Source organism: Panthera onca, chromosome D1 (assembly GCF_046562875.1).
Source record: "Panthera onca isolate mPanOnc1 chromosome D1, mPanOnc1 haplotype 2, whole genome shotgun sequence".
In the NCBI taxonomy this organism is placed as follows: Eukaryota; Metazoa; Chordata; class Mammalia; order Carnivora; family Felidae; genus Panthera; species Panthera onca.
In genome coordinates, this window is record NC_138348.1 from 60,367,885 (window position 1) to 60,394,904 (window position 27,020).

At 38.2% G+C, this 27,020-nt stretch overlaps 1 protein-coding gene across 4 annotated transcripts in view; it reads right to left on the minus strand.

Annotated features, from left to right (window-relative positions):
- Positions 1-27,020, minus strand: part of GDPD4 (glycerophosphodiester phosphodiesterase domain containing 4) — a 175,595-nt gene that overhangs the window by 90,552 nt on the left and 58,023 nt on the right. For all 4 annotated transcript variants that reach the window (XM_078433077.1, XM_078433076.1, XM_060605547.2 and 1 more), the window contains exons 6-11: positions 23,989-24,087; positions 23,824-23,917; positions 22,901-22,975; positions 21,985-22,130; positions 21,530-21,612; positions 17,635-17,791 (exon numbers count right to left, since the gene is read on the minus strand). In XM_078433077.1, coding sequence (XP_078289203.1) covers positions 17,635-17,791; positions 21,530-21,612; positions 21,985-22,130; positions 22,901-22,975; positions 23,824-23,917; positions 23,989-24,087 — 654 coding nt within the window. The remainder of the gene's footprint in view (positions 1-17,634; positions 17,792-21,529; positions 21,613-21,984; positions 22,131-22,900; positions 22,976-23,823; positions 23,918-23,988; positions 24,088-27,020) is intronic.

Consider the following 27,020-nt stretch of genomic DNA (forward strand, 5'->3'; position numbering starts at 1 on the left):
CTTATTAAGGATGAATTTTGTCAAATGCTTTTTCTGCATCAATTGACAGGATCATATGGTTCTTATCTTTTCTTTTATTAATGTGATGTATCACATTGATTGATGTGTGAATGTTAAACCAGCCCTGCAGCCCAGGAATGGATCCCATTTGATCATGGTGAATAATTCTTTTTATATTCTGTTGAATTCCATTTGCTAGTATCTTGTTGAGAATTTTTGCATTCTTGTTCATCAGGGATATTGGCCTGTAGTTCTCTTTTTTTCACTGGGTCTCTGTCTGGTTTGAGAATCAAAGTAATGCTGGCTTTATAGAATGAGTCTGGAAGTTTTCCTTCCCTTTCTATTTTTTAGAACAGTTTGAGAAGGATAGGTATTATCTCTGTTTTAAATGTGTGGTAGAATTCCCCAGGGAAGCCATCTGGTCCTAGACTCTTATTTGTTGGGAGATTTTTGATAACTGATTCAATTTCTTCACTGGTTAAGGGTCTGTTCAAGTTTTCTATTTCTTCCTGTTTGAGTTTTGGAAGCGTGTGGGTGCTTAGGAATTTGTCCATTTCTTCCAGGTTGTCCAGTTTGTTGGCATATAATTTTTCATAGTATTCCCTGATAATTGCTTGTATTTCTGAGGGATTGGTTGCAATAATTCCATTTTCATTCATGATTTCATCTATTTGGTTCATCTCCCTTTTCTTTTTGAGACGCCTGGCTAGAGGTTTACCAATTTTGTTTATCTTTTCAAAAAACCAACTCTTGGTTTCATTGATCTGCTCTACAGTTTTTTTAGATTCTATATTGTTTATTTCTGCTCTGATCTTTCTTATTTCTCTTCTTACACTGGGTTTGGGGTGCTTTATTGTTCTGCTTCTATTTCCTTTAAGTGTGCTGTTAGATTTTGTGTTTGGGATTTTTCATGTTTCTTGAGATAGGCCTGGATTGCAATGTATTTTCCTCTCAGGACTGCCTTCGCTGCATCCCAAAGCATTTGGATTGTTGTATTTTCATTTTCGTTTGTTTCCATATATTTTTTAATTTCTTCTCTAATTGCCTGGTTGATCCATTCATTCTTTAGTAGGGTGTTCTTTAACCTCCATGCTTTTGGAGGTTTTCCAGACTTTTTCCTGTGGTTGATTTCAAGTTTCATAGCATTGTGGTCTGAAAGTGTGCATGGTATGATCTCAGTTCTTTCATACTTATGAAGGGCTGTTTTGTGACCCAGTATGTGATCTATCTTGGAGATTGTTCCATGTGCACTTGAGAAGAAAGTATATTCTGTTGCTTTGGGATGCAGAGTTCTAAATATATCTGTCAAGTCCATCTGATCCAATGTATCATTCAGGGCCCTTGTTTCTTTATTGACCGTGTGTCTAGATGATCTATCCATTGCTGTGAGTGGGGTGTTAAAGTCCCCTGCAATTACCACATTCTTATCAATAAGGTTGCTTATGTTTGTGATTACTTGTTTTATATATTTGGGGGTTCCCATATTCAGCACATAGATATTTATAATTGTTAGCTCTTCCTGATGGATAGACCCTGTAATTATTATATAATGCCCTTCTTCATCTCTTGTTACAGCCTTTAATTTAAAGTCTAGTTTGTCTGATATAAGTATGGCTACTCCAGCCTTTCTTTTGGCTTCCAGTAGCATGATAAATAGTTCTCCATCCCCTCACTTTCAATCTGAAGGTGTCCTCTGGTCTAACCTGAGTCTTTTGTAGACAGAAAATAGATGGGTCTTGTGTTTTTATCCATTCTGATATCCTATGTCTTTTGGTTGGAGCATTTGGTCCATTTACATTCAGTGTTATTATTGAAAGATACGGGTTTAGAGTCATTGTGTCGTCTCTAGGTTTCATGCTTGTAGTGATGTCTCTGGTACTTTTTGGTCCTTGCAACATTTCACTCACAGAATCCCCCTTAGGATCTCTTGTAGGGCTGGTTTAGTGGTGATGAATTCCTTTAGTTTTTGTTTGTTTGGGAAAACCTTTGTCTCTCCTTCTATTCTGAATGACAGATGTGCTGGATAAAGGATTCTTGGCTGCATATTTTTCTGTTCATCACATTGAAGATTTCCTGCCATTCCTTTCTGGCCTGCCAAGTTTCAGTGGATAGGTCTGCTACTACTCTTATGTGTCTACCTTTGTAAGTTAGAGTCTGTTTATCCCTAGTCCTCTGTGCCTCTTGGACTTCAATGCCTTTTTCCTTCCCCAGATCAGGGAAGTTCTTGGCTATGATTTGTTCAAGTACACCTTCAGCCCCTTTGTCTATCTCTTCTTCTTCTGGAATTCCTATGATACAGATATTGTTCCATTTGATTGCATCACTTAGTTCTCTAATTCTCCCCTCATACTCCTGAATTTTTTTATCTTTTTCTCAGCTTCCTCTTTTTCCATCATTTTATCTTCTAATTCACCTATTCTCTCCTCTGCCTCTTAAATCCGTGCTATGTCCACCTCCATTTTATTTTGTACCTCACTTATAGCATTTTTTAGTTCCTCATGACTATTTCTTAGTCCTTTGATCTCTGTAGCAATAGATTCTCTGTTGTCCTCTATGCTTTTTTCAAACCCAGTGATTCATTTTATGACTATTATTCTAAATTCTTGTTCTGTTATATCGCTTAAATCAGTTTTGATCAATTTGTTAGCTGTTGCTACTTCCTGGAGTTTCTTTTGAGGAGAATTCTTCTGTTTTGTCATTTTGGGTAGTTCCTGCGGTGTCTCCAAATGGCAGGCCACTTCCCCCTGTGCTGTCAAGTAACTTGTGCTGGTGGGCAGGGCCGCAATCAGACCGGATGTCTGCCCCCAGCCCACCACTGGGGCCACAGTCGGACTGGTGTATAGCTTATCTTCTCCTCTCCCAGGGGCAGGACTCACTGTGGAGTGGTGTGGCCCCTGTCTGGGCTATTTGCACACTGTCAGGCTTGTGGTGCTGCTTCAATACTATCTAGCCAGGGTGGATCCACAAGGTGCACAGGGGCGGAAGGGGCAGGCTTAGCTTGCTTTGCCATTGGTGGTCCCCGGCAGGAGGGGCCCTACAGCACCGGGAGGGAGTCAGGCCTGTCGGAGGGATGGATCCATAGAAGCATAGTGTTGGGCATTTGTCGGTGCAAGCAAGTTCAGTGACAGGAACTGGTTCCCTTTGGTATTTCGGCTAGGGGATGGGAGAGGGAAATGGCACTTGCCAGCGCCTTTGTTCCCCTGCTGAGCTGAGCTCTGTCTTCTGGGGCCCAACAACTCTCCCTCCCGGCGTACTCATGCCCTCCCCACTCTCCAAGAGCAGAGCTCTTGACTTTTAACATTCCGGATGTTAAGTCCCACTGGCTGTCAGAACTCACAGAATCCGGCTCCTCTGCTTTTGCAAGCCAGAGTTTGGGGGCTCTGCCTTGCCGGGCAGGCTGCCCCTCCACTGCCCCGGCTCCCTCCTGCCAGTCTGTGAAGCATGCACCCCCCTCTCCACCCTTCCTACCCTCTTCCATGGGCCTGTTGTCTACGCTTGGCTCCAGAGAGTCTGTTCTGCTAGTCTTCTGGGGGTTTTCTGGGTTATTTAGGTTGATGTGGGTGGAATCTAAGCGATAAGCAGGACAAGGTGAGCCCAGCATCCTCCTACACTGCCATCCTGTTTAATTCATCTGTAGCTTCCCTCCACTCACTGCACACCGCCTTCTCCCCTGGGACCCTCGGCAGTTATAATCATTTTTATACAAACATTTTGGGGTTGTGGAATGAATCATTATTATTATATCATTCATTATTTTTTATGGAAAAATTAGCTTTGATATACAAGTGTTTTGGAGTACAAGTATGTTTCTGGAATGAATTATACTCGCAAACCAAGATTTTACTTTATTTGGCCTCTATAGTTGAGTTTCTTTTTATGGTTTGTCTCTTTTTATTTTGTTTCTTATATTCTACAGGTATGAGTGAAATAATATGGCATTTGTCTTTCTCTGACTGGCTTATCTCACTTAGCATTATACCCTCTAGATCCATCCATGTTGTTGCAAACAGCAAGATTTCATTTTTTTGTGTGGTTTTGATTTTAGCTATTCAGATAGGTGAGGTGATACCTCATTGTGGTTTTGATTTGCATTTCCCTGATGATGAGTGATGTTAAGCATCTTTTCATGTGTCTGTTGGCCATCTGTCTGTCTTTAGAGAAATGTCTTTCATGCCTTCTGCCCATTTTTAATTGTATTATTATTATTATTATTATTATTAGTGTTGAGTTGAAGTTCTTTATATATTTGCATTGTACCCTATATTAGATGTACCATTTGTAAATATCTTCTCCCATTCCATAGGTTGCCTTTTAGTTTTGTTTTTCCTTCACTGTGCAGAAGCTTTTTATTTTGATGTAGTCCCTGTAGTTTGTTTTTGCTTTTGTTTCCCTTGTCTCAGTAGACATATCTAGAAAAATGTTGATATGGTCAATGTCAGAGAAATTACTGCCTGTTCTCACTTCTAGGATTTTTGTGGTTTCAGGTCTCACATTTAGGTCCTTAATCCACTTTGAGCTCATTTTTATGTATTTATGTAAGAAAGTGGTCCAGTTTCATTCTTTTGCATGTAGCTGACCAGTTTTCCCAACAGCATTTGTTGAAGAGACTGTCTTTTTCCCATTGGATAATCTTTCCTGCTTTGTTGAAGATTAATTGACCGTATAATTGTGGGTTTATTTCTGGGCTTTCTATTCTGTCCTATTGATCTTTGAGTCTATTTCTGTGCCGGTATCATACTGTTTTGATGACTGCAGCTTTGTAATGTAACATGAAGTTCAGGATTGATATGTCCAGTTCTGTTTCTCTTTTTCAAGATTGCTTTGATTATTTTGGGTCTTTTGTGGTTGCATATAAATTTTAGAATTGTTTAGGAGGAACCAATATGGCAGAACAGCATGGAAGTTTTTTGTGTGTCTTGCATCTATGAAATACAGCCAGACCAACACTAAACCATCCTACACACCTATAAAACTGGTTGGAGGATTAACACAACAATCTGTACAACCTGAACCACAGAATCCAGCAGGTACGTGGCATGGAGAGGTGAACTTGGGGAGAGAGAAGCTGGCAGCGGGCAGGGAGCCGCCTTTGCAAATGGAGAGAGGATGGAGACTGGGGCAGGGGAGAATACGGGAAAAGCACCCCTTCCCAAAAGCAGATGGAGAGAAAGTGGAAAATTGGAAACAGCCAGAGGGACTAAACTAAAAAGGGAGAAAGGAGAAAGGAGAGGGTTTAAATTCCATTAGGACTGTAAACAAGGGGAGCACAGAGTCTGCAACTCCGCAGCTCGATACCTGGCTTCTCTGGTGAGAAGGGTGAAACTCCAGGAATAGAATGGGGTCCAGGAGGTTCTTGGGCCACATGGGGAAAAGCGGTTCCACTGCTGGAAGGGCATTTGGTAGAGACTGTTGAAGTCACCTGGTCCAAGAAGACCCCAGAAAATGGCCACATTCACTGGTGCTGGAACAAGGTCGTTAAGGGAGAAGCCTGGTGCCAGATGGGTGTTGTGATTTTCCATAATCCCTGAAACGCTGCTGCTACACTATCTTGTGAACTTTTTCTGGGGCGGGCTGGCACCTGGCTGCAGTCTCGGTGCACCGGCAGCAGCAGGGTCCCACAAGCGTTCCTGGGTGCAGCCGGCATTCAGCCATTGCTCAGTGAGACCTTCCTGCAGAGGGGCAGAATGGGTCAAAGCCGCAGTCCTTCAGAAGTAAGGGGCCTGGGAAAACAGCCGCATCTGAGACAAAACTTGGGAGAGAGGTACTGCCTGGGGCTTCGTCATGGACAGTGAGGAAGCGGGGAGTGGTCAAAAGTTGAACACAGAACACGGGTGCTCTGACTGGAGAAAACACAGTTCCCATACTAGAGACTGGGTAGCTGGGTGACGCAATTTTCACTGCTCCCGCGCATGCGCACACGCATCTAAGAGGGCTGCAACAATCCACCCCAGTAGGCTAGCAGCACCCTCTAGTGGAGAACGGAGCTGTTGCACTGAGCCCCACCCAACTGGGCCAACCTCGCTCTCAGGAACACAGGTATCACCACCTGCTTAGTTTGTGGACTATAAAGCACTACACAGTCTGACTTCTGGGGGAAAAAGAAGTAATTTCAGTCCTATTTCAATCTGCTAGCAGGTCCATCAATTCAATTTTCTTTTTTTTTTGTTTTACACTATTCTTTTTCTTGAATACAGAAAGAGAAAAAAATCATTTTTATTTTCAAATTTATTAAAAATATTTTTTTTACTATATTTTTAACTTTTGTGTAAATTTTTTCAAATTCAATTTACTTTCATCATTCTATTTTAGTCTACTTCAGTGTATTCACCTTTACAAATTTTCAAGCGATTTCCTTGTTTTCTTTTTCCCTTTTTTGTCTTTTCTTTTTCTTGAATGCAGAAAGTTAAAAACTTCATTTTTAGTTTGAATTTCTATTAAAAATATTTTTCTTTAATTTTTTTAACTATATACATATTTTTGCTTTTATGTAAATTTTTTTCAAATTCTAGTTTACTTCCATCATTTTATTTTAGTCTACTACAGTGTATTCACTTTTTCAAATTTTCAAATGATTTCATTTTTTTCTTTTTTCTCTTTTTTGGTTTTTTTCCCTTTTATCGAAAACAGAAAGAGAAAAAAATTAATTTTTATTAAAAATATTTTTCTTTATTTTTTTTCCTACTATGTTCTCTACTTTTGTGTAAATTTTTTCAAATTCTATTTTACTCCCATCATCTCATTTTAGTCTACTTCAGTGTATTCATTTTTTCAAATTCTCAAATGATTTCCTTTTTCCCCCCTTTTCTCTAATCTGTCAAAGCACTTTCAATACCCAGACCAAATACACCTAGGATCTAGCATCATTTATTAGATTTTGTGTCTGTGTGTATGTTTAAGTTTTTAATTTTAATATTTTTTAATTTTAATTTTTCTATCTTAATTTTCCTACCTCATTAATTCCTTTTCTCCCTTCAAAATGAGAAAATGAAGCAATTCACCCCAAAAGAAAGAACATGAAGAAACAACAGCCAGGGATTTAACTAACACAGATACAAGCAAGATGTCTGAATCAGAATTTAGAATCACAATAATAAGAATATTAGCTGGAGTTGAAAATAGATTAGAATCCCTTTCTGCAGATATAAAAGAAGTAAAAAATCATCCATCTTAGAAAGGACCAGAGAACACCACCAGACACTCCAACTCTACAATACATTCATATCTTTCAGTACTCACTCTAAACGTCAATGGACTCAATGCTCCAATCAAAAGATATAGGGTAACAGAACAGATAAGAAAACAAGATGAATCTATATGCTGTTTACAAGAGACCCACTTTAGACCTACAGACACCTTCAGATTAAAAGTAAGGGGATGGAGAACCATCTATCATGCTAATGGTCAACAAAAGAAAACCAGAATAGCCATACTTATATCATACAATCTAGACTTTAAAATACTGTATCAAGAGATGAAGAAGGGCATTATATCATAATCAAGGGGTCTATCCACCAAGAAGACCTAACAATTGTAAACATTTATGTGCCAAATGTAGAAGCACCCAAATATATAAATCAATTAATCACAAACATAAAGAAACTCATCGACAGTAATATCATAACAGTAGAAGACTTCAACACCCCACTCACAGCAATGGACAGATCATCTAATCAAAAAATCAACAAGGAAACAATGGCTTTGAATGACATACTGGACCAGATGGACTTAACAAACATATTCAGGACATTTCATCTTAAAGCAGAATATACATTCTTCTCCAGTGCACATGGAACATTCTCCAGAATAGACCATATACTGGGACACAAATCAGCCCTAAGTACAAAAAGATCAAGATCATACCATGCATATTTTCAGACCACAACACTATGAAACTCGAAATCAACCACAAGAAAAAATTTGGAAAGGTAACAAACACTTGGAGACTGAAGAACATCCTACTAAAGAATGAATGGGCTAACCAAGAAGTTAAAGAGGAAATTAAAATGTATATGGAAGTCAATGAAAATGATAACACCACAGCCCAAAACCTCTGGGACACAGCAAAGACGGTCATAAGAGGAAAGCATATAGCAATCCAGGCCTTCCTAAAGAAGGAAGAAAGATCTCAGATACACAACCTAACCTTATGCCTTAAGGAGCTGGAAAAAGAACAGCAAATAAAACCCAACACCAGAAGAAGACAGGGAATAATAAAGATTAGAGCAGAAATTAATGCTATTGAAACAAAAAAACAAAACAAAAAAAAAAAAACAAAAACAAAACAGTAGAACAGATCAATGAAACCAGAAGCTGGTTCTTTGAAAGAATTAACAAAAATAATTAAACCAATAGTCAGTTTGATCAAAAAGAAAAAGGAAAGGACCCAAATAAATAAAATCAAGAATGAAGAGGAGAGATCACAACCAACACAGCAGAAATAAAAACAATAATAAGAGAATATTATGAACAATTACATGCCAATAAAATGGGCAATCTGGAAGAAATAGGCAAATTCCTAGAAACATATACACTACCAAAACTGAAACAGGAAGAAATAGAAAATTTGAACAGACCCATAACCAGTAAGGAAATTGAGTTAGTAATCAAAAATCTGCCAAAAAACAAGAGTCCGGGGCCAGATGGCTTTCCAGGGGAATTCTGCCAAACATTTAAGGAAGAATTAACACCTATTCTCTTGAAGCTGTCCCAAAAAACAGAAATGGAAGGAAAACTTCCAAACTCTTTCTCACCACTCTCGCCATGTTATTCAACATAGTATTGGAAGTCTTAGTCTCTGCAATGAGACAACACAAAGAAATAAAAGACATCCAAATTGGCCAGGAGGAGGTCAAACTTTCACTCCTTGCAGATCACATGATATGCTATGGAAAACCCAAAAGATTCCACCAAAAAACTGCTAGAATTGATTCATGAAGTCAGCAAAGTTTCAGGATATAAAATCAACGCACAGAAATCAGTTGCATTCCTATATACCGACAATGAAGCAACAGGAAAAGAAATCAAGGAATCGATCCCATTGACAGTTGCACCAAAACCCATAAAATATCTAGGAATAAATCTAACCAAAGAGGTGAAAAATCTATATGCTGAAAACTATAGAAAGCTTGTGAAAGAAATTGAAGAAGACACAAAAAAATGGAAAAAGATTCCATGCTCCTGGATAGGAAGAACAAATACTGTTAAAATGTCAACACTACACAAAGCAATCTACATATTCAATGCAATCCCTATCAAAATAACACCAGCATTCTTCACAGAGCTAGAACAAATAATCCTAAAATTTGTATGGAACAACAAAAGACCCCAAATAGCCAAAGCAACCTTAAAAAAGAAAACCAAAGCAAGAGGCATCACAATCCCAGACTTCAAGCTATACTACAAAGCTGTAATCATCAAGACAGTATGGTACTGGCACAAGAACAGACACTCAGATCAATGGAACAGAATAGAGAACCCAGAAATGGACCCACAAACGGATGGCCAACTAATCTTTGACAAAGCAGGAAAGAATATCCAATAGAATAAAGACAGTCTCTTCAGCAAGTGGTTTTGAGAAAACTGGGCAGCGACATGCAGAAGAATGAACCTGGACCACTTTCTTACACCATACACAAAAATAAACTCAAAATGTATGTAAGACCTAAATTTAAGACAGGAAGCCATCAAGGCTCAAGGACAAAGAAGGTAAAACCTCTTTGATCTTGGCCGCAGCAACTTCTTACTCAACACGTCTCTGGAAGCAAGGGAAACAAAAGCAAAAATGAACTATTGGGACCTCATCAAAATAAAAAGCTTCTGCACAGTGAAGGAAAAAATCAGCAAAACTAAAAAGCAACCAACAGAATGGGAGAAGATATTTGCAAATGACATATCAGATAAAGGGTTAGTATCCAAAATCTACAAAGAACTTTTCAAACTCAACACCCAAAAAACAAAGAATCCAGTGAGGAAATGGGCAAAAGACATGAATAGGCACTTCTCCAAAGAAGACATCCAGATGGTCAACCGACACATGAAAAAATGCTCAACATCACTCATCACCAGGGAAATACAAATCAAAACCACAATGAGATACCACCTCACACCTGTCAGAATGGCTAACATTAACAACTCTGGCAACAACAGATGTTGGCAGGGATGCTGAGAAAGAGGATGTCTTTTGCATCATTGGTGGGAATGCAAGCTGGTGCAGCCACTCTGGAGAACAGTATGGAGGTTCCTCAAAAAACTAAAAACAGAACTACCCTACAACCCAGCAATTGCACTACTAGGCATCTATCCAAGGGATACAGGTGTGCTGTTTCGAAGGGACACATGCACCCCCATGTTCACAGCAGCACTATCAACAATAGCCGAAGTATGGAAAGAGCCCAAATGTCCATTGATGGATGAATGGCTAAAGAAAAAGTGGTATATCTATACAATGGAGTATTACTCGGCAATCAAAAAGAATGAAATCTTGCCATTTGCAGCTATGTGGATGGAACCAGAGGGTATTCTGCTAAGTGAAATTAGAGTAAGAGAAAAATCATATGACTTCACTCCTATGAGGACTTTAAGAGACAAAACAGATGAACATAAGGGAAGGGAAACAAAAATAATATAAAAACAGGAAGGGGGACAAAACAGAAGAGACTCATAAATATGGAGAACAAACTGAGGGTTACAGGAAGGGTTGTGGGAGGAGGGATTGGCTAAATGGGTAAGAGGCACTAAGGAATCTACTCCTGAAATCATTGTTGCACTATATGCTAAGTAATTTGGATGTAAATTTAAAAAAAATAAAAAATAAAACAAGTTAAAAAATAAAATAAAAAAGAATTGTTTGTACTATTTCTGTGAAAAATGCTGTTGGTATTTTGATAGGGACTGCATTAAATCTGTAGATTGCTTTGGACAGTATAGATATTTTAACAATGTTTGTTCTTCTAATCCATGAGCATGGAATGTCTTTCCATTTGTTTGTGTCACCTTCCATTTCTTTTATCACTTTTATAGCTTTCAGAGTTGTGTCTTTCACTTCCTTGGTTAAGTTTATTACTAGGTACTTTTTTATTTTTGGTGCAACTGTAAAAGGGATTGTTTTCTTAATTTCTCTTTCTGCCACTTCATTATTAATGTATTCCTGTCTATTGATTTTGTATCCTGCAACCTTACTGAATTCATTCATTACTTCTATTAGTATTTTTGGTGGAGGCTTTCAAGTTTTCTATATATAGTATCATGCCATCTGCAAATTGTGACAGTACTTCTTCCTTACCAATTTGGATGTCTTTGGTTTATTTATTTGTTTATTTATTTATGTAGACGGGGGGGAGGTCTGGTTGCTGTGGCTAAGATTTCCAGTACTACGTTGAATAAAAGTGATGAGAGTGGGCATCCTTGTCTTGCTCATGATCTTATAGAAAAAACTCTTCAGTTTTTTGCCAGTATAATGTTCACTGTGAGTTTTTCATAGATGGCCTTTATTATGTTGAGGTATGTTCCCTTTAAACCTACTTTGTTGAGGACTTTTATCATGAATGGATGTTGTACTCTGTCAAATGCTTTTATGCATCTATTAAAATGATATGGTTTTTATCCATTCTCTTGTTGATGTGACGTACCATGATGATTGATTTGCAAATACTGAACCACCCCTGCATACTAGGAATAAATCAGACTTGATTGTGGTGAGTGATTTTTTTAATGTATTATTGGATTCAGTTTGATAATATTTTGTTGAGGATTTTTATATCTATGTTCATCAGAGATCCTGGCCTATAGTTTTTTGTTTTTTTTTTTTATAGTGTCTTTATCTGGTTTTGGTATGAGGGTAATGCTGGCTTCATACAATGAATTTGGAAGCTTTCCTTCCTCTTCTATTTTTTGGAATATTTTGAGAAGAATAGGTATTAAGTCTTCTTTAAACATTTAGTAGAATTCACCTGTGAAGCTGTCTGGTCTTGGACTTTTGTTGTTGGAAAATTTTTGATTACTAATTCAATTTCATTGCAGGGAATTTGTTCAAATTTTCTATTTCTTCCTGCTTCAATTTTGGTAGGTTATATGTTTCTAGGAATTTATCCCATTTCTTCTAGGTTGTCCAATATGCTGGCATATAATTTTGTATTCTTTCATAATCCTTCATATTACTCTGGTGTCAGTTGTTATTTCTCCTCTTTAATTTCTGAATTTTGTTTATTCTTTTGTGGTTTTTTTTGATGAGTCTGAAAAACCTTTAGTTTTTCAATTTTGTTGATCTTTTCAAAGGACAAGCTCCTGGTTTCACTGATTTTTTCTATTGTTTTTTGGTTTCTATTTCAATTATTTCTGCTCTGATCTCTATTCTTTCCATCCTTCTACTGGTTTGGGGTCTTGTTCTTCTTTTTCTATTTCCTTTAGGTGTAAGGTTAGGTTGTTTATTGGAAATTGTTTTTGTTTCTGGAAGTAGGTTTGTATTGGTATAAACTTCCCTCTTAGAACTGCTTTTGCTGCATCCAAAGGTGTTGGACCATTGTGTTTTCATTTTAATTTGTTTCCACATATTTTTTCATTTCCTCTTTGTTGACCCATTTTTTATTAGCATGTTATTTAACCTCCATGTATTTGTGTTCATTCCAGATTTGTTTTTCTTGTGGTTGATTTCTAGTTTTTTAGTGTTGTGGTCAAAAGAAGCACGATATGACTTAGATCATTTTGAATTTGTTGGGGCTTGTTTTTTGGCCTAATATGTGAACTATTTTGGAAAATGCTCCATATGCACTTGAGAAGAATGTGTATTCTACTATTCTGGGATAGAATGTTCTGAATATATCTGTTACATCTATCTAATCCAGTATGTCATTCAAAGGCACTGTTTCTTTGTTAATTTTTTGTTTGGATGATCTATCCATTGATGCAAATAGGGTGTTAAAGTCCCCTACTATTATTGTATTATGATCAATTAGTTCCTTTATGTTTGTTATTAGTTGCTTTATGTATTTGGTTGCTTTCATGTTGAGTGCATAAATATTTATAATTGTTGTATCTTCTTACTGGATCGTTCCCTTTATGATTATGTAGTATTCTTCTTTGTCTCTTGTTATGGTCTTGTTTTAAAATCAGTTTTGTCTGTGGACACCTGGGTGGCTCAGTCGGTTAAGCATCCAACTTCAGCTCAGGTCATGATCTTGCATTTGTGAGTTCAAGCCCTGCGTCGGACTGTGTGCTGACAGCTCAGAGCCAGGAGCCTGCTTCAGATTCTGTGTCTCCCTCTCTATCTGCCCTCCCCTGCTCATGCTCTGTCTCCCTCTCTCTCTCAAAAATAAAATAAACATCAAAAAATTTTTTTAATCAATTTGTCTGATATAAGTATTGTTACCTGGCTTTCTTTTCATTTCCATTTGCATGATAAATGCTTTTCCATCCCTTCACTTTCATTCTGCATGTGTCTTTAGGTCTGAAGTGAGTCTCTTATAGGCAGCATATAGATGGGTCTTGTGCTTTTATCTATTTTGTCACCCTATGTCTTTTGATTGGAGCATTTAGTCTATTTACATTCCAAGTAATTATTGATAGGTGTGTACTTATTGATATTTTTTTTAAGTTTTATTTATTTATTTTGAGAAACAGAGAGACAGTGAGAGAGTATGGGTAGGTGCAGAGCGAGGGGGAGAGACAGAATCCCAAGCAGGCTCTGTGCTCAATTTGGAGCCTGACGCAGGGCTTGATTTCATGATTGTGAGATTTTGCCCTGAGCCAGTATCAAGAGTTGGATGCTTACCTGACTGAGCCACCCAGGCATCCCACTTACTGCTATTTTAAAATCTATTTTAACTTTTCTCTGTTATACTTGGGAAAAAAATTATTTGTATTTAGTATCTTGTTCTCACTGACTCCACAGAATTCAGATATAATTACTTTTTATTGAGTCTCTACTTTTCATGGCACTGCAGTCATTTACAGAAGTTGAATAAAAATCTGTCCTCCTTTTCACTCAGATATAATTTAACAAACTGTGCAATCAGGGCCAAATCTAGAGGATCATATTTAAGAATATATTCCATTCAATCAGATATGAAAGTCCCCAGTCTCTGTTTAGGACATAGATGTAACTGATATTTGAAATCCATGCTCATAAGTCTTCCTAAGCAAACTTGTATCTGTTGTCGCACACTGCCCCAGCATTACAAGTAGTAAGAAAGGTCACTGCCTAGCAGAAGGAATTTGTCCACAGTTGTAGGCATACAGGTCAAAACTGGTAGAAATGAATTTCTTATTTTATAAATAATAATGATGAAAAGAGCTCTAGAATGATAGGGACTATTAAAAATAAAATTTTGGATTCTGTACATAATCTCCAGACAGAACTTAATTTGACAGACTTAGCTGTTGTTTAACACAATCTGGCTCTAGATTTGCTGATTATACAACAAGGATCCTTATGTGTGTTAAATGACCCTTCTTACTAAAGTTATGTAAATTAATAAAGCTAAATAACACAATAAAGCTAACAATAACACACTGAGCCCAGACTCTAAATAATCTATAGATGTTAATTATGAATACAAAAAGAGACTGTTCAATTATTCGGACTAGAAACAAGGCAAAAAGTTGATTGCTGGACCATACAGTGTCACATTAGCACATTCTTTAACAAACCCATCTAAGGGTCAACAGATTCTTAGGGGAATGAATTTACCTTTGTTTGAATTACTATTTACTACTGATTAAGGCAACACTATGGAAAGTTCGATGTTAGCTTGTGGAAAACTGATAAAAATGTAAATGATTTTTGTCCAGTAGAGACACAAATGATTTTTTCTGGTAGAGAAGATAACTCCAAAGGTATAGTTTATTGTAACTTAGTTAATATACTAAGTTTGTATCTAACTTAGCAATCTAATTTCAGCATTTCTTTGTTGCGCTGACTATATGCATGTTGGTTTGTCACTTCTCTTTTGAGTGGGTTTTGCCATCCTGCTTTGTTCTCTCATTTATGTGCTAAATAAAATTTACGCTCACTATCTAGTTGCATGAGAATTATATTTTTATCATTTTGAGAATTATACTTTCACAAAAGGATATAAGAAAACTACAAAAATGTTGGTTTTTCTGGAGAAACAGGAACTCAGCTGAGCTTTCAGGAATAATTACCAGCACTTTTCTATTTTTATTTCATTATCGATCAGATTAACGATTTAATTTTCACCAAGAATCTAAAGAATAATAAATATACTAACAAATAGTGATCAACTCACCACCATCATCTTTCCACAATTATACAAATCCAATGAAGAGTGACCTGAATAATCTTTACAAAGAAAACCAATCTCTTTGCTATGAAAAAGTATCCAAATATCCAAACCTTTTAAATCACATGCCAATACCACTTAAACCACCCCTGACTGCACAGCATGCAAGCAAAGAAAACATCACCATTAAATCTAAAAATAAGGCCCCCTAGATAACCATATTTGAACTCCAGGTTTCAGGATACTCCCCAGTAGCCATAGTAATAGTATAACTAAATAGTGTAAGCCTGCCACCTAAATATGCTAAAATAAAACTATCAATCCTAAAAAAAATCCACAAAAATGTATTACAATAACATATCCAACCCTACCACTGAAAATAAGTAAGAATTTATGAGCCATACATTATACATCAGAAACAGTATCAGCCTTTTCATCTGGAACACATTTGCCAAAACATTAACTATGGCTAACTAATCTAATATATACATTCTTTTTTTTTTAATTTTTTTTTTAACGTTTATTTATTTTTGAGACAGAGAGAGACAGAGCATGAACGGGGGAGGGTGAGAGAGAGGGAGACACAGAATCCGAAACAGGCTCCAGGCTCTGAGCTGTCAGCACAGAGCCCGACACAGGGCTCGAACTCACGGACCGCGAGATCATGACCTGAGCCGAAGTCGGCCGCCTAACCGACTGAGCCACCCAGGCGCCCCTCTAATATATACATTCTAATGGAACATCGCTAGTTTGTATGTGTCTATTTATTCGTGTATGATGAGACACACAAAGAGCCTATATACACACAGAAACCTGGAATATCAGAGTAATCTTATTATTTTCACAGATGGAAACAGTATTTATAGGCTATGTACCCCTATAAGAACAAGTTTTCTGAGAAGATACAGTAATTACAAATCCATTTTCAGCTATCTCTTCTATTAACACTAGTTAATAGAATGAAATTGAAATGGGTAAGTCTATTTTTACATAATGCTTTACTTAACACCATTTTTACATGAAAAAGGATCCAGTAAATTATCAAGATTAATATCAAATATAAGTAAAATTCCAGTCTACCCCAATACACAATTAAAAATACCTTAAGACTTACTTTCCTAATTATAATTACCTGATAAGAGAGTTATTACAACAGCTGACTCCATACCACACTATATCTGATGCTACAGGTGCTAGCAATATGAATGCCTGCTCTCTGCCATGCTCAGATGTTTATTTTCAAAATCAAATTCTCAAAGGAATATATTTGATTGGTATAACTTAGGTTACATGGATTCCCTCTAGACATATTATTAGCTGAAAACTGTAAGCTGTTTTGTTTTCTTTAATATTTTTGAGAAGGCAGGTTTGATCTTGACCATTTGCAAATCTGACCTTTTATTTTAGCTACTTTAAAATACTCAGGATAATTCTAAACTCTCTAACTCTATAGTTATTTAAGCACTGCTATAATCTCCTCTCAGCATGTTTTCTGAGGTTGTTCTCCAAATCTATCTCCCATCTCCTCCCTACCTCCCTTCTCTCTTTCCTTCCCTCTATCTTTCTCTTCCTCTTTCATGCGTGCACACATGCACACCATTTTCACTCTTGTTCCTGTATACTGTAATCTCTGAAACACATCATCATCATTGCCCATGGTTCCCATTAATAATGATCTTTCCTCTGATCAAATGATACCTTTGCATGAAGTATTCTTTAACTCTCTCCAGTGGAAGCATTCACTCTTGTCTTTAAACTACACTGTATACAGCAATGCTTTATATTTTACCACACCTTTACTAGGCTATTTATCTCCTTCTTCAAGATTCCCCTAACTCCATCCCTCAGACTGAATTAGAAGTTGCTCTTGTGTGCTCCTAAGCAATCTGACTCTAGTTTAGTACTTATCACAGTGTACTGTAATTGTCTCTTCTAGCCTGTGAACTCCATTAGGGCTGAGTATGTGTTTATTCGCCATTGTATTCCACATACCTAGTACCCAAAAGGTACACAATAAATATTTATTGAGTGATAAAAAGGAGTCAAGCCCAAATATGTTTCCCAGTATGCCTCATCTATAATTGTGAGCTACTCAAAATGCCTAGGAAAATGCTATGTACAATGTAGATACACTGAAAGTTTATGAGATGCTTGGATAAAAAGGAATTAAATGACAAAAGTAAGTTGGCAAGTTCATCTTCAGAATTTTTAGTGAATATAGAAAGTAGCAGTCAGACCGGGTGCATTTCTGGAAAAGCCCTCCTGTCAATGCTACAGTTCTGCTACCAAACGGGGATGAAATCTTGTGTATGCTTGTCTTTATTTCTAGGAGAAGCATATGACTTCGTACAGTAGAGTGATTCAGTACAGGTTTGTTGAGCTGGGGAATGTGTCTTACCTGTGACTGTACAAACCATTTGCCTGCGTTCAGAGTCGACAGGAAACTCCACAGGAAGAAGCTAGAATGTGTGATGGAGGCATTTGGCTGGACGTTCCTAATATTGGTTGTTCTTCTCAGGTCATTGTCATGCATGAGAAAAGGCACCTGATCATAACTGCGGGCAGAAGGGGAAAAGAAGAGGGAGATAGGCTGAACTCAGCCACCTTGGTGGACAGGGTTCTCAGAAAGCCCATCAATGTCACAAGTCTTACTGGGGTTCCTTACTCCCTCCCAAATGAGGGTGCCTGGGTTCCTCAATTGGTTAAGCATCCAATTCTTGATCTCGGCTCCGGTCATGATCTCACGGTTCATGAAATCAAGACCTGCATCTAGCTCTGTGCTGACAGCACAGAGCTTGCTTGGGACTCTCTCTCTGCACCTTTCTGTCTGTCTGTCTGTCTGTCTCTCTCAAAATAAATAAACTGCAAAAAATTTTTTTGAAAAAAAATCCTTCAAAAATGAAAGAAAAGAGGTTGCTGGGGAAATGGCAGAGTAGGAAGCACCAGGAATCTGTAGCTCCACCAACTACCAACAATTGTACTGGCAGACTCCGTCTAATATAACTATTTTGGAACTCTGGAATATACTAAAAGCTTACAACTTCCATAGGAAGGCTTGCACTTAAATCAGGGTTAATTTGGGTCAATTTTAGGTCTTAGCCCAGTATCAACTACCAATCCCCCACTCCAGCCACATGGCAAAAAACTGTAGATAGTTCTAAAGGCAGCTTTAACAGCAGCTGGTGAGAGCCAGAGTGGCAAAAACAATCCTGTAATCCAAATATAGGGGATCTGTGTTCTGGTCACTGTTGCTTTTTGACACAGAAGGGTAGACAGAAAGTCAAGCAGCCATTGTTGTACCTACTCCCACTCTTGCAAAGTCCTCTCTTTCTGGCTAAAGTGACTGCCAGGAAATTTAAAGGACTAACACTCTTTTTACCCTCCTTCATTTTTCTCCTTTTCTCCTTTTCTCAAACATTAAAGGCTAGCATGTTTTAGGTATATGGTATAATATTTCACATCCTTTTGTTCTGTGAGTCCCTTGACTGATTTTTACAGAAATACTTATTTTTACTGCTTTTGTGTTTCCTATTAACTCTAATGGTCTTTCCTTTCCACTCAAAGAGTCCCCTTTAACATTTCTTGTAGGGCTGGCATAGTGATCATGAACTCCTTTAGTTTTTGTTTGTCTGAGAAACTCTTTATCTCTCCTTCTACTCTGAATGATAGCCTTGCTGCATAGAGTACTTTTGGCTGTAGACTATTCCCCTTTGAATATATCATTCCACTCCCTTCTGGATTGCAAAGTTTTTGATGAAAAATCTGCTCATAGCCTTATAAGGTTTCTCTTGTGTCTTTTCTCTTGTTGCTTTTATGTCTTTTTCTTTATCATTACTTTTTACCACTTTGATTACTATGTGTGGGCTTATTTTGGTTGATTTTGTTGGGGTATCTCTATGCCTCCTGGATCTGGATAGCTGTTTCCTTCCCCAGGTTGGGGAAGTTTTCAGCCCTTATTTCTTCAAATAAACTTTCTATCTCTCCTCTTCTCTTTCTTCTCCTTCTGGGAAACCTATAATGTGAATGTTATTATGCTTGATGGAGTCACTGAGTTCCCTAAGTTATTCTCCTTTTCATGATTCTTGTTTCTCATTCATTCAGCTTGATTACCTCCCATTACTCTGTCTTTGTCTTCTAGGTCATTAAGCCATTCCTCCGCTTCTTTCAACCTGTTATTTATTCCATCAAGTGTATTTTTATTTATTGTGTTCTTCACCTCTGAATGGTTCTTTATGTTTTCTATCTCTGTTTTAAGGGTCTCACTGATGACCTCCACTCTCTTCTGAAGTCCAGTGAGTATCTTTACGATCATTACTTCAAATTCTCTATTAGGCATGTTACTTATATCTGTTTCACTTAGGTCTCTTCCTGTGGTTTTATCCTGTTCATTTGTGGCATATTCCTCTGTCTCCTCATTTTGCCTAGCTCTCTGTGTCTGTTTCTGTGTGTTAGGAAAGTCACTTATGTCTCTTGCTCTTGGAAGTAGTGGGCAGGATGTGCACTTTTAAGTAGGTGAATTTTGTCCAGTTTTTTTTTTGTTTTTTTTTTTTTGTAATTCTTGGAAAAATTAATCTTAACTATAGAGAATCTGCTTACTCCATTTTATCTGGAACAGAAGTTCCAGTAGCTATACTCCCTCAGGTTCCCTTTCACCTCTTTTGGTAGTTAGCCACATTTTACTTCCTAGTAATTCTTGATATTACATTTTTACTGTTCAAGTTACTGGTGTGGTATTTGTGTCCTGACTGGACTCTGATATGCAATTTTTGGTAATGATAAATTTTAGGGTATGACCATAAACGTGGATGGTGCAGAGACAACCAGCAAAGAAACTGAGGCGTTGGAAGGATCATCTGCATCAAAGTTGAAGTCACAGCAATAATAGAAGAGAGAAAGACAGTAAGCCAGGAGCTCACTGGCTCAGCACCTTTACCACATTATGCCAGGGCCACCAGGCACTTCAACAAATGAACCCAGGGGCTCTGGTAGAATATCTATTTTTAACCCCGAGTCAAACATTCTGCATGAAACAGTTGTCATTTAACATTAAGAATGCCAGTCAGAGGTCAGGAAATCTAGTTTTAATTCTGGCTTTATCATTTACATTCTAGCCTCACAACCTTAATAACACACTTCCCTTATTTGAATCTAGGTTCAAACCACATTTCCTCATCTGTGAAACAGAATGTTAATTTCTCTTCTGTTTGCTCCACAGAAAGGCTGTAAAGGGAATTTGTATACACCACATTATCTAATATACCCATGGTACAGATGAAGCCTTTCTATTTCCAGTTGCCCAGGTACATAGGTTCTACAGCAAAGCATGTCTTTTTGTCCTCACCCCTACTCTGATCCATCTTCTTTTGCTTTCTCTTGGACACTGTTATAGTCTACTACCCTTTTCCCTGACAACTCTCCCTCATATGCTGCCAGATGAGTCTTTCTAAAACAATAAAGTAATCTGTCCTCTAAAATCTACCATAGCTACCTATTACACATTTAGGGATCTCCATGATCCAGCCTTAGTGAGCCTTACAGCCATACCTCTTCCTCATATAGCCTCTCTTGTCCCCAGAACATATCACTTTTAGAATCCATACAGGTTAGCTTGCTAATCTACAAACTTGTATTTCTCATTCAGATGCCTTTGAATAAACTGTTTCCTCTACCTGGAATACCTTCTTTCCCCATATCTGATTGGTAAAATGATATTTTTCCCCTCAAGACAACACAAACACAATTCTGAGGACACAGATCTTTTTCATACCATAGGTGGTGGGTGGCCTTTTCCTCCACTGAGGTTCCACTGCATTTGACTTATTCATCTCTGGAAGGAACTTACCACAAATGGTTTTATACTCTGGCTATTGTAAATATGCCATGTCTCCTTCACTGGATGGCAACATCTCTTAGGCATGGCTACCTCTTATTTGCCTCTTTCTAGCACTTGGAAGAAAGCCTAGAATATAGTAGGTTCCCAGGGAATGTTAAGAAGGTTGCTAAGAGAATGCATAGGGTTAAACTGTTAGAATGCTTTGCAATGAGGACGGTTTGAATTATGTACAGAGGCTATATAGCATGTATATGATTTATGAGACTATGTTGAGAATGCAGGGGTACAGATGTATGGTTCATAAGGAAGAAGTGGTTTGCATGTGTGCTATGTGCATATGTGCCAAATGAACACCAGGAGAAACTTCCCAGGGCTTGCCCTCTCTACATCTTGGGCCATACTATTTGTCTTCTATGGCACTGGCCTTATCTCCTCCCCACCCCAGCCCCTGCTTTCCTACCTTAATTGTACATCACTCTCCAGCCCATAGGCCCCTTGTTCAACAGCCTTCTCAAAGGACATCATGGTATTCTCAGGCCCCAACTGTGGAAGAAAAGAACATCAGCCCCTATACCTTAGAGTCTCTCTTCCCAACATTCCTTTATGGCTGTAATGAAAATGTAGTAATGAAAGTGCTTTAGGAAGCTGAGTCTGGATCCCTTGGTAATTTTTTCAAAAAGCCTGCCTTATATTCTCCTCTACTCAATCTGCTCATGTGAGGCAATGTCACTGGGCACAGCAGAGAAAACCCAAAAGTTAGCTGGCCTGGGTTCAAGTCCAACCTCTACAATTAACTCCTTTTCTTGTCATTTCGAGCCAACCCCTTTACCTCTGCAGGGATTCCTATGGTTCTGAGGTCCCATTCTCTCATCCACACACCCCATGCATACCTCTACTCACTATTCTCAGACTTACCATGGGCGCACCTCTATGTCCAAAGAAGTCTGGTTTGGGTCCCAATTTATCCTCCTCCTGAATGCAGGGAGAATGAATCCCCAATGGCACAATATACAGACATAAAAGGATAAGGAAAAAAGGCAGTCCAATAGTCACCTGTAGAGCTGAAAAATTAGGAGAGAAGAAGTGAGAAGAAAGCAGAAGAGGAATAGAGAACTATCTCCAAGCAACTAACTATCCCAGGAGCAGTCAGTAAATAGCTAGTCTATCGGTTTCATAGACTCTGTGGACTGGCTGATTTACTCTCCATTTCTGTCACATCCTCACTAATTTTCAGTGATTTGAAGGCACAGGGATATCCAAATACAAGCACTGTTATTAAGAAAAGAAATCCTAGAACTGTACATTTACAAGGGAATGAACTGTGCAGGAGGTAGGATGAAGAGAGAATGTTAAGGGATACCTTCTCAGGAGGAAGAGCAGTTTGGCTGGTTCTGAGAAAGCCCTGAAGCTTGTAAAGATGGGCCTAAAGTGCCCATATTTAAGCCTGTGCAATATTAGTGGAAGGGGCACTAGGTGAATCTGAATTCAAAGCCAGACTCCACCATTTTGTAATTGCGTCACTAAGGACATGTTGCTTAACCTCTCTGGGTCATCATTTTCTTCATCCTGAAAAATGGGGCTATCTTGCTAAAACATACCTCACAGAACTGATAGTACAATGATGAGTCATAACAGGTAATCAGTAAGTATTAGGCATTTGCTCTTCTGTTTCTCTCCCTCACCCCCCACCAAGCCCGTCCACAAGACCTGTTACCGCTGGCCATTCCCCCAACACTTACTATTTTAGACTTCTGAAAATTTTACCAAGTTGCACATTTTTAAGTTACCACTTATGCTCCAGTCCTTGTAAATCTATATCTCCAGCTCTAACCTCTCAACTTTGTGAGTATATTACATCCCTTGGCTGTTTCTCTGTCATACATCATCTTGTATCTTCTCATTCTAACTAAAATTTAGGAAATGAAAAAGAAGAGTTCATTATTATCCCCTTCAAGATCTTGCCCCAGACACATTTCCTAAAATCCACTACTTACTCATAAACACTTGTACAAGCACACAATGGCAAAGGATCAAGCCAGTCTTTCTTTTGCCTGCATCCTTCCACAAGTCAGGAAGTAAACACTCCTTGTTTAACCAATAGTAAAAAGAGAGATGCCCAGAAAAGAACCTAGTTTTTTTTAGTAAAGGTGCTGAAAGATAACTTCAGCTGAAAGATAACTTCAAAACCATTTAGTATAAGGCTGTGATTCTCTTTTGTTTCCATGATATCAGGGCAAAGAAAAGAATGGAGAGGAAATCAGTGGCAGAGGCAGACATTGCTGTTTCTGCTATAAGTCCCCAGGTGTGTCAGGGACTCATAGGAGACAGCTTTGAACGACTAGGATGGAACCAGGGGTATCTGGACCTATCATAAGTTCATTAGCCGAAACTAGTAATATGTGATACAAACAAAAGGAACTGTGACTTGTACCATCACTGGTCAAATTAAAATGTACCTCTATTCTCACCCCACCCTAAATCCATTATCAGACAATATGTAATAACATAGAGAAAATTCTTATTTTTCTAGAAGAAGAATCCCTCTTCATTATGAGACTTTTGGGTTAGGGAAATGCTGACAGGCCACATATGGTTGTGAATTCGACCAGAAAGAGCACGTCCGAGTAACAAGCTAAATGAATTTCCAAGAGGTGTAGTGGTGGCTATCTACCAAGCTTGCATTTTGCTAAGTGGAGAATACAAGCTAACGTCTGAGCTGAAAGAATCAGTCAGGGTTCCGTCCACATGACATACCTTCTTCTTCCAAATGGATCAAGTAGAAGGCCACAGGCCAGGAAAGGATAACCATCACAGTTATGCCACTCAGGTGCATATAGGGAGCAAAGATCTGGGAGAAAGCCAAAAGTTAGGCTAAACACATCTAGACAGACAGTGCCAAACCTATAGGATGATGCTTACCTGCAGTGACAGCCCAGCTGTCAGCCACCTCTCTTGCCAGAGTTGGCATAAAATCCACAAAACAAACGAGCATAGCAGAATCATTAGCAGAATCAGGATCTGGGGAAACAGAAAGGATCTCCTGACTTCCAGACACTAAGACTGAATCAGAACTCTCCTTGGGAATTGTATGTGTGTCCCAACAATGTTAGGGACCTCATTCCTTCATCCTTTTAATCTGTCTTGCAAACCCCCAATATGGACTGGATCCACTCACTTACCTTCTTTGTATGCAAGTCTTTGCAGGACAGCATGGCTGGAAAAGAATTATTCAGCTATGTGGTTTGACGCCTTTACTAATTTATCATCTCCAGCCTCAGCTGAGCCCTCAACATTGCTTGGCATCTCTCACTCAACTTCAGCAATGGCCATTACAAATGTTCACTACTTTTTTACATGGCTCAATACAATCACAAGTAAACAATGTATGTTTCCCCCCAAAGGACTATAACATCAAGGCATCAAGGACAATACTTGTTTATGATTATATCCTCACTGCCTTGCAGAGTGTTTGGCACATACTAAGCATCCAATAAATATTTGTTGAACAAAGGAAAAAAAATCTTCCTGCAAGAACACTACATACTTTTACAGAGAAAGAAAACATTGAGACCAAGAATACATAACTTTAAGTTTTTCCCCTTTAAAAACAAATGTAGTTTTTCTACATCTGTGTTGCCCTCTAAAGAGTGTTCAGTTACTTCCTTTCCATTACCTATCTATATTAAAGTAACTGAATCCATAATTAAACCTTCTCATAAAATGTATCCAGGCTTTGCTGGCTTAAATGGTTAATTGAAAAAATATTTCCAATCTTTAACAAACCCTTCCAGAGAACAGAAAAAGGGGGAACACATTCTAACTTGTGTTGTATTGCCAACAAAACATTCACACCCAAAGTCAAGAAGGACATTACAAAAAAGAAAAAGTACACGCATACCTCAGACATATTCCAGACCACCACAATAAAGTAAGTATTACACTAAAGCAAGTCAGATGAATTTTTTGCTTTCCCAGTGCATATAAAAATTATGCTTACACTATACCGTAGTCTATTAAGTGTACAATAGCATTATGTCTAAAAACACAATGTATATACCTTAATTCAAAATTACTTCATTGCTAAGAATGTTAACCATCATCTGAGCTTTCAGTGAGTCATAATGTTTTTGCTGATGGAAGGTCTTGCCTCAATGTTGATGGCTGCTGACTCATCCGGGTGGTGGTTGCTGAAGGCTGGGGTAGCCGTGGCAATTTCTTAAAATAAGACTACAATGAAGTTTGCTACATACATTGACTCTTTCTTTCATGTACGATTTATCTGTAGCATGTGATGCTGTTTGACGGAATTTTACCCACAGTAAAACTTCTTTCAAAACTGGAGTCCATCCTCTCAAACCCTGCCACAGGTTTACCAACTAAGTTTATATAATATTCTAAGTCCTTTGCGTCATTTCAACAATCTTCACAGCATCTTCCCTAGGAGTAAATTCCATCTCAAGAAACCACATTCTTTGCTCATCCGTAAGAAGTAACTTCTTGGGGCTCCTGAGTGGCTCAGTCAACTAAGCGTCTGACTCTTGATTTCGGCTCAGGTCATGATCCCAGGGTTGTGAGACTGACCCCCACATTGGGCTCCACACTGGGCATGGAGTCTGCTTGGGATATTCTTTCTCCCTCTGCCCCTTCCCCACTCACATACACACTCTCTCTCTTTAAAAAAAAAAAAGTAATTTCTCATCCATTCAAGTTTTATCATGAGATTACAGCAATTCAGTCACATCCTCAAGCTCCACTTCTAATTCTGGTTCTCTTGCTATTTCTACCAACTTGCTATTTCTGCAGTTACTCCCTCCACTTAAGTCTTAAATCCCTCAAAGTAATCCATGAGAGTTGGAATCCACTTCTTCCAAAGTCCTGTTCATGTTGAGATTTTGACCTCTTCCCATGAATCACAAATGTTCTTCAGGACATCTTGAATACTGAATCCTTCCAGAACGTTTTCAATTTACTTTGCCCAGATCCATCAGAGGAATCACTGTCTGCAGCAGCTATAGCCTTATGAAATGTATTTCTTAAATAATAATAAGACTTCATAGTCAAAATGACTCCTTGATCCATGGGCTGCAGAATGGATGTTGGATTAGCAGGCACAAACACAACATTCATTTCATTGTACATCTCTATCAGAGCTTTTGGGTGACCAAGTGTTGTCAATGAGCAGTAATATTTTGAAGGAAAAATTTTTCTGAGCAGTTGGTCTCAACAGTGGGCTTAAAATATGCAGTACACCACATTGTAAACAGATGTGCTACCATTCAGGCTTTGTTGTTCCATTTATAGAGCAAAGGCAGAGGAGATTTAGCATAATTCCCCCGTACCCTAGGATTTCTGGAATGGTAAATGAGCACTGACTTAAACTTAAAGTCACCAGCCAAGAGAGTCAGCCTGTCTTTTCAAGTTTTGAAGCCAGGCACTGACTTCTTCTCTCCAGCTGTGGAAGTCCTAGATGGCATCTCCTAATAAAAGGATGTTTTGTCTATATTGAAAATCTCTTGTTAAATAACCTATTAACAAAACAGAAGCAAATCAACACAAACCTTCATGAATTATCTTAACTATGTCTTCTGGGTAACTTGCTGCAGCTTCTACATCCGCACTTGCTGCATCACTTTGCACTTTTATGTTATGGAGACAGTTTGTTTCCCTAAACCTCATGAACCAACTTCTGTTAGCTTCAGACTTTTCTTCTGCAACTTCCTCACCTCTCTTCACCTTCGCAAAATTGAAGAGAGTTAGGGCCTTCCTCTTGGATTAGGCTTTGGCTTAAGGAAATGCTATAGCTGGTTTGATTTTCTATTCAGACCATTAAAACTTTCTTTTTTTTTTTTTTAAGTTTATTTATTTTTGAGACAGAGAGAGACAGAGCATGAACGGGGGAGGGGCAGAGAGAGAGGGAGACACAGAATCCGAAACAGGCTCCAGGCTCTGAG